This window comes from Mastigoproctus giganteus, chromosome 8, assembly GCF_048544385.1.
Source record: "Mastigoproctus giganteus isolate SK-2022 chromosome 8, ASM4854438v1, whole genome shotgun sequence".
In the NCBI taxonomy this organism is placed as follows: domain Eukaryota; kingdom Metazoa; phylum Arthropoda; class Arachnida; order Uropygi; family Thelyphonidae; genus Mastigoproctus; species Mastigoproctus giganteus.
The window spans coordinates 190,927,932-190,942,476 of NC_143582.1; the positions used below are offsets into that span (position 1 = coordinate 190,927,932).

A 14,545-nucleotide genomic window follows, 5' to 3' on the forward strand; every position below is an offset into this window, starting at 1 on the left:
TTAAGATAAGATCTTGCACCACTCGTATTTCTATTTATTTAAAACGTATTGTCTTACCGCGGTTCGTTGATTATTGGTGACTAATCGATGGGCAATACCAACAATATATGAGAGCGGATATTTCTCATCACCGGGTTGCCCAGCTGAACGACTCAGTTACGACAACCCTGTCCTTGATGGTTATTACATCGTGTGAGGCAGCTGCTTTCAGGAACCAGACCAACTCCACCTGTTAACATCGATAATAAACTAAAAAGAAATGCTATAACAAATACCACAAGTTAGCTGCATCCCCTCCTTGATCCAGATTCGATAACCAGATATCAACTCTGTTTCTTTTATTTCAGCAAAAAGAAGAAGGTAATTAATGCCAGTAGTACTGCAATTGCACTACTTTCAAAGAAATGTCTTTCACGATTTGCAGTTTTCCAGGGACATTTTATCAGCGACAAGTAGTCAGTTCCGGGTACTGTCTCCAGAAACTAGGGGCATCTGACACCGTTACCCTGCTAGTAATCTTCGTTCATTCTCACTTCTGGTAGCAATGTAGATAAATAAGCAAGCAAATGACGTCATTCCGCACCAAAAGTGACTAAGCGATAAGCTCACTCCTTATCAGTAATGCTGCTGACACATTATGTGGATAATGAAGTTTGACATGAAGTTAAAACTATATTTAAAACTGTCATAAAAATAAGAGATACAAGAATAAGTTATGCCATCACAAGAACCTTTAGGATCACTTATTTACCTTTCCATATGCATACATATAATTAGGAAAAATTCACATTACCAAAAAATTAAAGCTCGATGATAAACTAATATGCGCTGTTTTGCGAACGGAATGTTTTTCTGAAAATTGGGATTAAAAATGATTTTATGCATCTATTTTGCATAAAATTTGACAAATTAATTTTAATGGTACCTACAAAATGAATTGCCAATCTTATATATCTTATATCCTCAAGAAAATACACTTTAAAAAAATTGTCTGTTCTCTTAAATTTCATTGTGAATAATGAAACATATTTAATTTGTTTGAACAGAATGATTAAAAATATATCAATACACGAGTAGGAAGAAAAGTAGAATGCTATCAGATTATCTGTATCTTTAGCTGAGGTGGCAATAGAATCATCCAGTTTTGACAGAGGTTAGAATAGAGATGGGCAAAAGTTGCGGCCAATTTCTTTGGCAAGAGAACACTATGCTTGACTACCACTAGGACAAGAAGAAAGTTTTCTACCCTTAGCCTGTTCAGAGTCTAGTTTGGACTGATTAATAACTGGTTTGAAATTGTTGCGAGCTTTCGTGTAGGCAGAAAATGAACCTGGTGATGAAAACCAATTGCGATATGCTACATTAACAGCCTTAGCACATTTATTGGAAAACCAAGGTTTAGATAAAGGAAGAGATTTTATGGTAGAGTGTGGACTAAAAGATTTCATCCCTACAAGAATAATTTCAGTGACACGATCTGAGCAAACGTCGATACCAGAAGACTTGAAACAGTAATCCAACCAAGGAAAAGAAGAAAAGAAATGTCGCGGATCATCCCAGTTTGCATTCTTGTAATGCCAAAAAACACAAGATTGAGAATGGCCACGAGAGTAAGGCTCCATTTGAGAAGAGACCATCGCCAAGTTGTGATCTGAGATGCCTAGAGGTCCACTTACCTCGACCATGTACTTAAAAGGCTACTAATGCTAATGCTAATGCTATTAGCATTAGCATTAGCATTAGTAGAGGCATTTGATGCAAGAAAGCAAGCTTATGCAGCATCAGCCAAAAAAAAAAAAAAAAAAAACCCACTTCCACTTCACCCCTCTGTTCGTTCAAAATACCTGTCCAGCTGAGCCTTAAACTTATTTAGGCTATCAACCTCCACTAGAAGGGATGGAAGTCTGTTCCACCAACCAACCACCCGCTGGCTAAAGGCAAATTTCCGCACGCCTATCCTACATCTGTCTTTCCTCAATTTGAATTTATGCCCTCTCAGGTGATTATTCTGAGCTAGAGGATGGATCCCATCAGCATTGAGCATGCTCAAACCATTCAAGGCTTTATACACCTCTATCAGATCACCTCGCTGGTGCCTAGTCTCCAGACACTGTAATTTGCAAAACTTAAGCCTTTCTTCGTAAGAGCACCCCTTTGTTCCATTCACTAATCTTGTTGTCCTTCTCGTACTCGTTCCAGCAGCTCTACATCCTTCTTGAAATGAGGCCTCCAGACATGTATGCAGTACTCTAGGTGTGGCCTGACCATTGCCTTATACAAGGGAATAATCACCTCCTTATCCCTGCTGGAAAAATTCCTGTATATCATTGACAATACTCCATGAGCTACTCTTGCAGCCCGTCTGTACTGCTCAGAGAACTTCATATCTGCCTGCACAACCACCCCCAAGTCCCTTTCATTCTCTACCACTGTCAGTGTAGTACCACAGAGTTGATACGTTGCTCTGGTGTTGCTGTTTCCCATGTGTAGTACTTTACATTTGTCAATGTTAAACTTCATTTGCCACCTCTCAGCCCATCTGCTCATCCTTTCCAGATCCTCTTGCAGCAGCATAGTGTCAGTAGTGTCCTTGACAACCCTGCCAACCTTTGTATCGTCTGCAAACTTGGACATTAAGCTTGATATACCATCATCAATATCATTTATAAATACAGAAAACAATAATGGACCCAACACTGAGCCCTGAGGGACTCCACTAATAACATTAGTCCACGATGAGCAGTGTCCATTGATTACCACTCTCTGTCTTCTCCCCCTCAACCACCCCTTTATCCATAGCAGCAATTTGCCTCCAATGTCACACTGCTCCAATTTGTGTAGCAGTCTTCCATGTACAACAGTATCAAAAGCCTTTCTAAGATCCAAGTATATAATATCAAAGCTATTCCCTGCATCCTTCTTGAAACGAGGCCTACAGACCTGTATACAGTACTCTAGGTGTTGCCCTGACCATTGCCTTATACAAGGGAATAATCACCTCCTTATCCCTGCTGGAAAAATTCCTGTATATCATTGACAATACTCCATGTTGTTTGTGAGAAAAAGATCAAGCGTGCTGGCTGTGTGATTAGGGTTGTCTGGTATTCTGGTAAGTTAATGAACAGTCTGTGTGAAGTCATTAGTAATTGCAAAAGCCTCAGCATCTCGGCCAGCTGGGTTCGTGTGACTGGAAAATGGAAGCCAACAGGAATTATGAACATTAAAATCACCAAGGAAAATTACCTCACTGTTAGGAAAGTTGGACTGGAGAAAGTTGTTTCAAAGAAAGGAAGCCAAAGAGTTCCAAGTGATTATTGGAGTTGGGAGAACAATACAACAGATGAATTTGACAGAATGCGATAGAGAGATTTTAAGACAGAGAAGGTCGAAAAGAGGAGATTCCAAATTGCCAAGTCTCTGACAGGGAACATCAAAACGGACATATGCACAAGTACCACCTTCGAAGCGAAAGGAATCATACACTAATAATTGACAACTGAGATGAGCAATGGTTGAATCAACCGATAACTGGGATTCTGTCAGAAAAAGTACATGGGATTTGGCAGACTATAAGTGGAAATGGGAATCAGTGAGATCGGAATAAGACCACGTATACAGTATTTCTGAAATGAACGAGGAAGTGTTTGGGAGGTTTAGATATTTTCGCAGATAATCTTGTTCTATTAGTTTAACTATTAGTGATGTATTCAGTAGCAAGAAAAGGTAGGGAGGACATGTTGTATGTTGTATAAAGTTTGGATATGGCGTACAAACGGCAAGAATATACCCAGCTCCTTCACATAACGTGGCCTCGACAATTCCTCCCGTATACCCACTACTCGGACTCCCTCCGATCACTATCTGGCAGAGTAAACGCAGCGAGATTATACACTAGCTTACTAAAGCCTCATAGAGAGTTACCAATATGTTCGGCCTGGTGATGTACCTTCGAAATGTAAGGAAGATTGGATCTCGCCATGATGTCCATCATAACCTCAAAAGCTATTAATCATGCTGTATGGTGGAAGAGATGTGGGTTGCCGGAGCTTTGCAACGGACACTAAAATGTTATTAATGTTATCTCTCATCGAATATATAATATGCAGTCTAAATTTTGGCAACGTTAACGATCATTAAACGTGAGACATGGTAGAGAAATTCCAATTATGTATTTTAACGAAATTAGACATTTCTTTGAATTTTCTTAAATTCGTTTTACTTATTGCATACTCATAGATATAAAATGACAATACGTAGGTTTTTATACAGGGTGATTCACTACCAGTGCGACAAACTTCCAGGAGGTGTAGGGGGCACAAAGACGAATCGGAATCACATAGCATTGCAGGGTCCGAAATGCCTTCGTCATGCGGTAGAGGACGTTGAACGGGAGGTCGCGTGAACAGCGATCCCGCTGGAAGTCAGCATTTGCGAACCGTTTCGGTTGAAGAAACCAAGTAGCAAAAGTCCTCCGAAGTGGATAATCTGCAGGCTCCAATGATTGGACGCGTTGCAGATGGTATGAACTCAATTGGTTTGTTGACAGTATCCTCCATACAGTGGATTGGGAAATACCCAATCGTTGGCCTATCGCTCGAGTACTCGTACTCAGATTGCCTTCTGCAAGACGTAGGACATTCTCCTCATTGTCTGGCGTCCTCGTCGTTCGCTCTCGATTCATGGTACCTCTCGTGAAACAACCAGTCTCACGTAACCTTCTGTGCACACGTGCGAAAATCGTATGATGAGGAGCACGCCTGTGCGGGAAACGTTCCTGGTACAAGCGCAGAGCGGCGCTCCCGTTACAGTCCGCAGCTCCATACGCGAGGTGCATGTCGGCCAGTTCAACGTTTGAATACTCGTCCATCCTACCGCCTCGGGAACCCGTTCGCAAATGCTGACTTCCAGCGGGATCGCTGTTCACGCGACCTCCCGTTCAACGTCCTCTACCGCATGACGAAGGCATTTCGGACCCTGCAATGCTATGTGATTCCGATTCGTCTTTGTGCCCCCTACACCTCCTGCAAGTTTGTCGCACTGGTAGTGAATCACCCTGTATATAGGTATATCGATTTAAAAATATCTATCAGTGGGACACGAGACTCTTTACTAGAATAATTTTGTCAGTTCATCTCAGAGTCGGATTCAGCGTGTTTTTCTGGGTGGGGGAGGACGATATAACGATTATGGTATATGCGATTGACAACAATTGAATTAAGGTCATAAACCACGCATTATCTGTTCCAAACTTTAAAGGGTCGGGGCGGAGGAGATCATCTGCTTCATCTTTGAAAAGATTACTGTGTTTTTTCGGGTTTCTGTATAAGCTAGAATATGTTGGAATCAGAGAAAATCTTTAGATGGATAGCTGGGACAGGAAGCAGAAGATTGTTATCAATGGGTATGGTATTCTTCGGATCGGGCTAAGTAAGAAGTGGGATTTCCCCATGGATCGGTTCTGGAACCACCGTTGTTTTTGTTTTTCTTAAATGACATCGACGAAACGATACAGGGTGTAATTTCAAAATTTTCAGATGATCGATAGAGTAGTTAATCACTAGCAGAGCAATTGAGAGACGACTGAGATAGGTTGAGTATGTTCATTAAAATGCCAGATATGTTTTAATGAAACAAAATGGAAGGTCTCACTTGGAGAATAGCAATCCCAAAATGACTTATACACTTGGTAAAGTTGAATTCAAGAAACAGTAGAGGAAGAATGGGATTTGGAAATTACGATACGGTCGGACATGAAGTTCCACGAGTAGTGTAGCCAGATGGAAAGGAAGGCCTATCGATGACTTCTCGCGAACATTTTATTTTAGTGGTAGGGAGGTCATAATTAATTAATTAATTAATTAATATCTTTATTGCAGGCAGTGAATGGTTACATGATTGCCTGATGCAATAATACCCGCAACAGCGACAATGCTAGGGATTTAACATGAAATAACTAATACAGGAAAAATTACATAAAACATATATTAGAATATAAAACGTATAATTATATATTTTATATTTAAAATTGATATTAACATGGGAAATGAAAACACATGAAAAGCGATGAAAAGATGATGGCAGTCACTCGGCTGAAGACGAAAGCTGTTCCCTGATGATGCGTCTTCTGTACGATTTGTCCTCTATGAACATTTTGTAGTCCACATCCATCTCCTGGATGTTGTGGAGCATCTCCATGGGCAGGAATCTATCCCCTATCCTGAGCCTCCACGCCACAGACTGCAGAGAGGGGAGGGCTCTTAAGGGTTTCGGCGGGATCCTCTAATTGCACATCTGCGAAAAACTTGGCATATTGACTTCACCCGATAATCCCACTGTATAAGGAAACTGCAAGACTTGGAATACCGTGTTTAAGTATTAAGTACGAATTCTAAAAAAAAAGACATCGGACATCTTCAAAGGATGTCCATATGAGGAAAAACTTCGAATATGGACTGCAGAGCTTGGAACGTAGGCACCTTAAAGGGGAGACTTCATTGAGGTCTGTAAGGCTCTGAGAGGCTCTGAAAGTAAAATGAAGGTGAAACCTTCACTATTACAAATGATTCCACAACTAGGGGTCATAAATTCAAATTACGGGGGACGACATTTAGACTGCATTGCAGGTGGTTTTCTTTAAGCCAGCGAGTTGTTAATAAGTTGTTTATTTTTTGTGGCAAAAAATAATAATAGTATTAGTCATATGGTACAGCAAAAGCATAGGTCTTCCTTGCACCATATGGCTGATATATACAGTACTAATGTACTGCTCGACAAAATTAACAGAACAAAATGTTTTTCATGACTATTTTATTGTGAACAGTGTCACCGAAGGCAAATATTTGATATAATACTCATCCTGGAATGCAAATTCCGAGTATCCAATAGAAATCGATCTACCACCTTACAGAGCCACACATTATGCAAATTATTCAATGCTATAAAAACAGGTTTCGACCTCACCACTTCATTCCCATTTTTTTTTTTTTTTTTTTTTTTGGCTTGCTCAGCTATCTTTGGGATAATCACATCTACAGTACTCAGGATGGCAAATCATCGTCGTTTAGATGATTCTTTGAGATGGCAGCCGTTGGATGAATTGAAGCCAGGCAGAGGTGGCACATTGGCTTAATGGTCAGGCAGTGCCGTTTCGGCACTATGGAAGTAGTTTCAGGAGACAGGAACCATTACAAGAACAGCTGGCCAAGATCGCCCGAAGACTACGTTAACTAAAACAGACCGCTTTCTGGCTCTAATAGCATGACGGAACCCTACGATGTCCTGTCATCAACTGTCTCTTGAGGTTGCTGCCGACACAGATGAAAACATTTCCTATCGGACTGTGTTAAGAAGGTTCAGTTCAAGTGGACTCTACGCAAGGAAGCCAGGCTCTGTATCCATTAACCCCAAACCACCGCAAAACTCATCGAAGCTGATGCCAAGAACATGTGACTTGGAGCCCTGACAAATGAGGTACATTTCTGTCCTTTGATGAGTGTCGTTTTAGCCTACAAACAGATTCTAGAAGTTATTTCATCTGGGGGACAACGAGGAATGCGTTATCATCCCTCCAACATCAGAGAAAGGGACACTTACGATGGAGGCGGTGTTGTCGAGTGGGACTGAATAATGATGACTGTCTCACCCCTCTTCATGTTTTTGATAGGGGTACCGTAACTGCGTAGAGGTACCGAGAACAGATCCTCGAACCCTATGTGCGACTTTTCAGGGGTACGTAGAGTGTAGAGTGTGTTTATTATTATTATTATTCGTAAATCGGAAATCTTTGCCATTTGTAAGTTGTCTAATCCTTTCTTTTGCTGTTTATTTAGTGCAAGTGCATTAGCTAAAGCGTCTTGTGTTGACTACTCCAAAAATTTACAATTATGAATCAAATATGCAAAAAGTGCAGTCTACCGCTACACGTGGTAGAGGTGGTATGTCATGACTGCAACAATGGACATCATTTTCGATGCTCATTGAAAGAAGCAACCTATAAAGGGATGGCGAAGCAGAAGAAACAGCAGTGGAGGTGTATGTTGTGCAGGAAAGAAAGAAGTGAAATTTCCTATTCGGCGGAAGATTTTCACGAATTCAACAACAGGCATAAACGAAGACTTAGAGGTTACACAAATGCAGGTGAACACACTAAATTTAGAAGATGTACTAAGGAAACTATACAGTAAAATACATTTACTAACAGACAGCTTTCTGGCTCTAATAGAAGTAGATGATATCAAAAAATCGATTGCTTTTGTCTCAGATTCCTTCGATAAAATACAAAACAGCATAAGCAAGCTGCAGGATTCCAACGCTGCTATCAATAAAAGACTTGTGGATCTGGAAGCTTCTTTCAAGAAAAATGAGGAGAATTCTATTCTACTGAACTCACGGATTGACTCGATAGAACAACAGTTATTAGAAAATAATGTAGAAATAGTAGGATTAGCGGGCTAAGACTTAGAGCATGTTATTCAGCAGCTGGGGCTTGCATTAAGCTACAGCACAATAACGAAGTGGAACACTACTAACAACAAAAAAATAAATGACAAGCCTACACTAATTGTGAAATTTTCAAATCATGTGGTAAAGGAAAAATGGATGAGAAAGGCAAAGGAAATTCGACTCAGAGCAAATGATGTATTTCAGAACAACAGCAGTGCTCCAATCTACATAAATGAACACTTAACAACACACCTCAAGCAATTATTTTGGAAAACAAAACAATTAGTAAAAACTCACAGTTTCAAATTTTTATGGTTAAAACATGGAAGGATTTACGTGAAGAAGAATGACTCATCAAGAGCCATAAGAATCTTGAGTTCAAAGGACCTGCAGTACATAAAATAGACTCTTCATTGTGAATAATTGTAATTTCTTGAAATCTAAGGTAATATTAAGACATCAGGTATGCTTTTTGAGGAATCACAAACTTTCAATTCGCCTTTTACATTTTTTTTAAAAAATCCAAATATCCAAGCTCTTTTAATTGATAAAAAAACAGTTTTTCTGGTATCTCTAAACATCAGGTCATTAAGAAAAAAATGGTTTAACTTTTTGCAATATATAAATGCAATGAAAAAATATATTTCTTGTATAGTTTTAACAGAGGTTAACATAAAAAGTGATGAAATTGCCAACTATAACATACTAGGATATGAAAAGGTCTATAAGTTGAGAGAGTTGAGAAGGGGTGGTGGAACAATAATATACTATAGAACATGCTATAAGGCAATACAGGTTTACCACGAGACTCAGTCTTGCAAAAACTGCTGTCTCAAATTATTAGGAGAAGATCCACAGAACACATTCATGATTTGTGCTTTTTATAGGCCACCATCAGATTCTATAAACACTTTTCTAATAGAATTAGATAACATAATTCTGCAATGGGAAGACATACAAGCTGATAAGACCATGCTAGTGAGAGACTTCAATATCAATTTACTAAACGATGAAACAGAAAATGTAATACTCAGATACTCTGTAATCTTAAATAATTATGGATTTGAACATACCTTATTTGGAACAACAAGGTAACAAAGGATGGAGGGAGATAGAACAGTAAGCTCCTGCTTAGATCATCTTATAACAAATATAAAGTTGAAGTATGCAAATTCCTACATACTACTAAATCAACTTTTAGATCATAGAACATGCATATTAATAATAGATATGTACTCAAAACAACACCCATGTGAACATAAAATATTAACAAATGTTGTGAAGAACAAATATTTATCAACAGGCAAGCTGAAACACAACACAGAAAACATGTTAAGACAAGAGCAAGCATCTTACACAACTAATGTAAACGTCTTTTCAAATAAAATAATACAAATGATAAACAATTCGAGGATTAATACGGAGAGAAAAATAAATCTCTCAGCTTGCAACACAAAATCTAAGAGTAGTAGGATTAAACATAAGAGACCTTAGATGACAAGAGAAATAGAAGAATTAATGGTAAATGTACAAAGAGATAAATACTTCAGGCAGTACAGAAATTGTCCATCAAAGATAGAACGTTATCACAATTAGAAATAAATTGACAAGTTTCATTAGAAAGCAAAAAAAAACACTTACTACAATAAACATTTTATGGATAAACAGATAACTCAAAAGGATAAATGGAGCATTATAAATAACTGCTAAGTACAAGGAAGAAAAAGTCAACGGGAAATCAAATCAAAACACTATTAGAACAGGTATCTGGTACAAATAAACAATATGAGGCTGCAAACAGATTTGCCAAAGCTGTATTAGAGCTCAGCAGATACAATATACACTACTGCCAAGACTCCCTTGCTCAAAAAGATAATCTTCCTCAGGTAGTGAACTCCTGTGTAATCTTGGCTCCACAGTACACGGAGATTCTCAAGATCATAGAACAGTTAAGGAACAAGAAATCTTATGGACTTGACTCTATTACAGTAACCGAAGTAAAGAGAAATAAAGAACAGTTCACTGTTCTCTTGGTGGAGCTTATAGCACGGATAATGGCGTCAGGAGTCTATCCTACAAACTTACTTTCTTTTAAAATAATCCCTATACATAAAAAGGGACCACCTGATGACTTTTGTAATTATAGACCAATAACAATACAGACAGTTATAAATAAGATAATAGAAAATTATATATTTACCCATATAAGTAATTTACATCAATATGGACTGTAAATAACTCTCTATTCTCATATCAGAAGGGTAAGAGCACACAGACATTATTAGAGAGTTTAGTAGACTCTTTTAACTTACATTTGAACAACAATAACTTCATAATGATCTTATTTATAGATTTGACCAAAGCATATGACTTAATTGATATCTCAGTCTTGAAACAGAAATTACTGAAATATGGTATAAGGGGAACAGTCAATCAACTCTTAACATCTTATTTAACCAAAAGAAAAATCACAGTTGAAGTAGAGAATACAAAAGGAAAATCATACAATATAAAGAGAAGAGTACCACAGGGCACCCATGCAGGGCCAATCATGTTCAATATCTATATAAATGACATATTCGAAGTAATTAAGAACTCCTTTTTAAAAATGTATGCAGATGATTTAATCTTATATACAATTGGAAAGAACCTTACAAAAATGGCATTAGATTTACAGCAGGATGTAATACATTTACAAAACTGGTTGCATGACAATAAATTAGCACTCCGTTTTGAAAAAAACAAATTCCAATAATTAGACGCCCTCACCAAACCCTGGACATTCATCCCTCTATTAAATTACATAAGCATGAATGCCTACATGAACAGAACTTCTAGAATTGCAATTGTCTAACAGTTGAAGTTTCAAATCACTGTTACCTTGGGTTATGGATAGACTATAATCTAAGTTGGGCAATGCAAATAACAAATTTGTACAAAAAATGAGATTTTATGTGTACTTCTTTTATTATATTAAAAATAAATTAAATCAAAGAAGAAAAGTCACCTTATATTATGCATTAGTGGACTTTATGAAGAGTTGAATCTTCAAAAGAATGTTTCACACAACTTAAGGAATCCAAAAGCAGTTGTTTTGCCTCACCCTAGGGTACTAAATAGATTTGGAGATAGGCATACAATGAACATATTAAATAACTTGTTGGTAAGCGTTGATTTCAGGCTCAGGAGAGGTTATTCTATCTCCAAATTAAAATTCTAGTAATAAAATTTTTGATACTCAATGATACAGTAGAATAGATTTTCAATGCAGATCAATCACTACCTCTGTTTACAGAGTGGAATGCTATGTGTAATGACTTCATTGTCTTTTCTGTTAGCTAACAATTTTGCATGCAAAAACTGATTTAACTGATGAATTGCAACTTGTTGTCAAGAAATTTACTTTTCTTAACGAGTTCTTGTATTGTAAACAAATTCAAATGATAAATAAATTTGTATTGTATTATTAGCTGCATGGTGCAAGGAAGCCTGAGGCTTATGCTGCAACAGCCAAAAAAAAAAAAAAAAAAAAAATTCCCTAGTTACCCTGAGAGAGAGAGAGAGAGAGAGAGAGAGAGAGAGAGAGAGAGAGAAATAGAAGGGAATCACCAAGAAAGAGAAGAATGGTGATATCCAGCTCAGGACCCTGGGTGTGCAAAGCCCATACTCACCAGATGGGAGCCCCTGGGTTAAGTGTCAAACGGCACCAGGGGTTTTTCCCATCTCCGCGTAGTATACATTGTGAGTGTGAAACAGAACACTGTCAATGCCAGAGGTTTAAAAGTATATGGATTTTGTATATGTGTAGTGTCGTGTACCGTTGTTCCTCTGGTCATTTAGCCGCTGGGCCCCTAATGGGATCCAACGTTGCCCACAGTTCCGTGGAGGCAGACTAGGTACATCAGTATTATAGTTATTTTCTAGGGTATGGTTGGGCTACATTTTCTTTTCATGCACGACAATGCCACTGCACATAGAACTCAAGCGGTGGAGGAATATCTTGAAACTGAAGATGCCCAACAACTGCCGCAGCCAGCACGATCACCAGACTTAAATCCGATCGAACATATATGGGACACCCTTGGGCGTTGCATTGCATGTGGACAGCTAACTCCTTGGTCACTTGATGAGCTAAGGAAGAATGGGATTTGTTGAATGGGATGTGTGCTGTATTAGGAATGGGATTTGTTGTCACAGGATCTTAAAGGCACCCTTATATCGAGCATGGTTCACATCTGTCAGGCCTGTTTAGCGGTTAGATGGTGAAATGCGCCGTATTAATGTCATGTGATCATATTTTCGAGCATAACAACTTCTTCTATAATGTGACCTTTTTGGTAATTCCTAAGTGTTCCTTATACCTGTCCGAAGTTTCTTGCTGCCTCCTCATTGTTATTCTATAGTACACCACTACACCAAATTTTGTCCCACTTCATTGCAAGCTGCACCAGTTACATCACGTTTTCTACGTGTTCTGTTAATTTTGTCGAGCAGTTACTAGTCCTCGAAAAGGTGCCGACCTTGATAGGTGATAAATTTAAAATTGGGCAAAATGTGCTGATAAGTTCAACTTTCGTTTAGTGTTTACTGTTTTCCTTGGTCTACTTTTTCAACATTTCACGATGATGTAGTACTGACTGAGCAGTACCGACACTAACTTCAACTACGCCCCAGTCGAGAAGTGCCACCTGTTCTATATGATTCATAAATTTTTCCCTGATATGTCGTTGATCCTATTGATTGCCATTAATCCGACTCTGGTGTTAAATGCAACTGGTAGATTTTTGATGCTAAACAATGCTTTCCACTTAAATGAATGTGTAATTAGTTAAAAACAATTAATTATATTTCATGATTTGAATCTATTGAAATTAATCTTCGTTTTTTTTACCCCATAGGATATCGCCTACAAGTCAAAATGTGACCACTAGGAAGAGTTGCTATTGTATTTCGCTGTGACCCATGTGACTCCCCAGCTCATACTATGAGTGACAGAGGGGTGGTTTCTACATCCCCCCATAAAAACACCTCGCGTCGCCTTGATCCTCCCACTGACAAGCCAATTCCGTTCACAACTGCTTTTCCTTTTTACATACCGAAGCGACCCCAAGTGGTGAGGATGAGCGATCTCAGTCCGGCCATGAAGAAACAACTAGCGGATGAATATTACGAAACATACGATGTGATGACGGGGGTTAGAATAGCGGCAACTCTAGGCAGCTTGATTAGTTTATTCACAGTGTTTCTTATTTATAAAAGTAAGTGCAAACCTAAAGATAAGAAGAAGAAAGAAGAGTCCAGTACGAGCTCTTCTTACGAAAGCACGACTGACGAAAGTCGTAGTAGCAGAAGTACTAGCAGAAGCGAGAAACAATCAGGAATCAACTTTCCAGGTGTGCAGGGAAGTCAGGAATCTTCGATAGAAGACGTGTGTCGGTTCTCACTAGAGCGAGCAGACGTTGCTGATGGTAGTAAGACTTTTCGTGTGCCCTCATCAAGAGTACGTACGTTACGAATGGAAGCATTGCCGGTAAAAGCATCGGACGAAAGAACCCGTAGTTTACCATGCACTCCTAATAAAAGTGACCCTCCTCCCCAATATCCACGCGCTTCCAGAAATAACTCAACATCGGAAAGTGTGGACTCTTCCATCAAATCCACGGAAAGTGAGAAAATGCAGCCGTCAACTCCACCGCGTGCCAAAATGAAGAAAAACAGACGAAAACGAGCCACACTTCCAAACCGCAGAAAAGAGCGTCATTGTGACGTAGGAGGTGACGTTCGGGTCGCATCTTCTACTCAGGTGTCTCGGATAAGGCCGAGCATCACCCCTAGTTCCTCGCACCGCAATAGAATAAATAAACCCAAGTGAAAGTTCTCTAACATGGCAATAAACTTGCGTCAAAATATGCAACAGTGCTGTGACGTGTATATGTACGTAACACCAGAAGTAAATATACATACACATATATATATATATATTGTTACCATGGCAACAAAGAATGTATTTTATGTCAATAAACCTGAAACATGTCTTACCGTTTGAACTATGTCATTTACTGGCTTAAATATGTTATGATGCTTCTTTTTTGCAGCAAATGAT

The 14,545-nt window shown here is 38.7% G+C and overlaps 1 protein-coding gene across 1 annotated transcript in view; it reads left to right on the forward strand.

Annotated features, from left to right (window-relative positions):
- Positions 1-14,314, forward strand: part of LOC150082105 (uncharacterized) — a 118,859-nt gene extending 104,545 nt beyond the window's left edge. The window contains exon 2 of the mRNA XM_090380430.1: positions 13,341-14,314. Coding sequence (XP_090236556.1) covers positions 13,427-14,314 — 888 coding nt within the window. The 5' untranslated portion in view covers positions 13,341-13,426. The remainder of the gene's footprint in view (positions 1-13,340) is intronic.
- Positions 14,315-14,545: the final 231 nt, after the last annotated feature.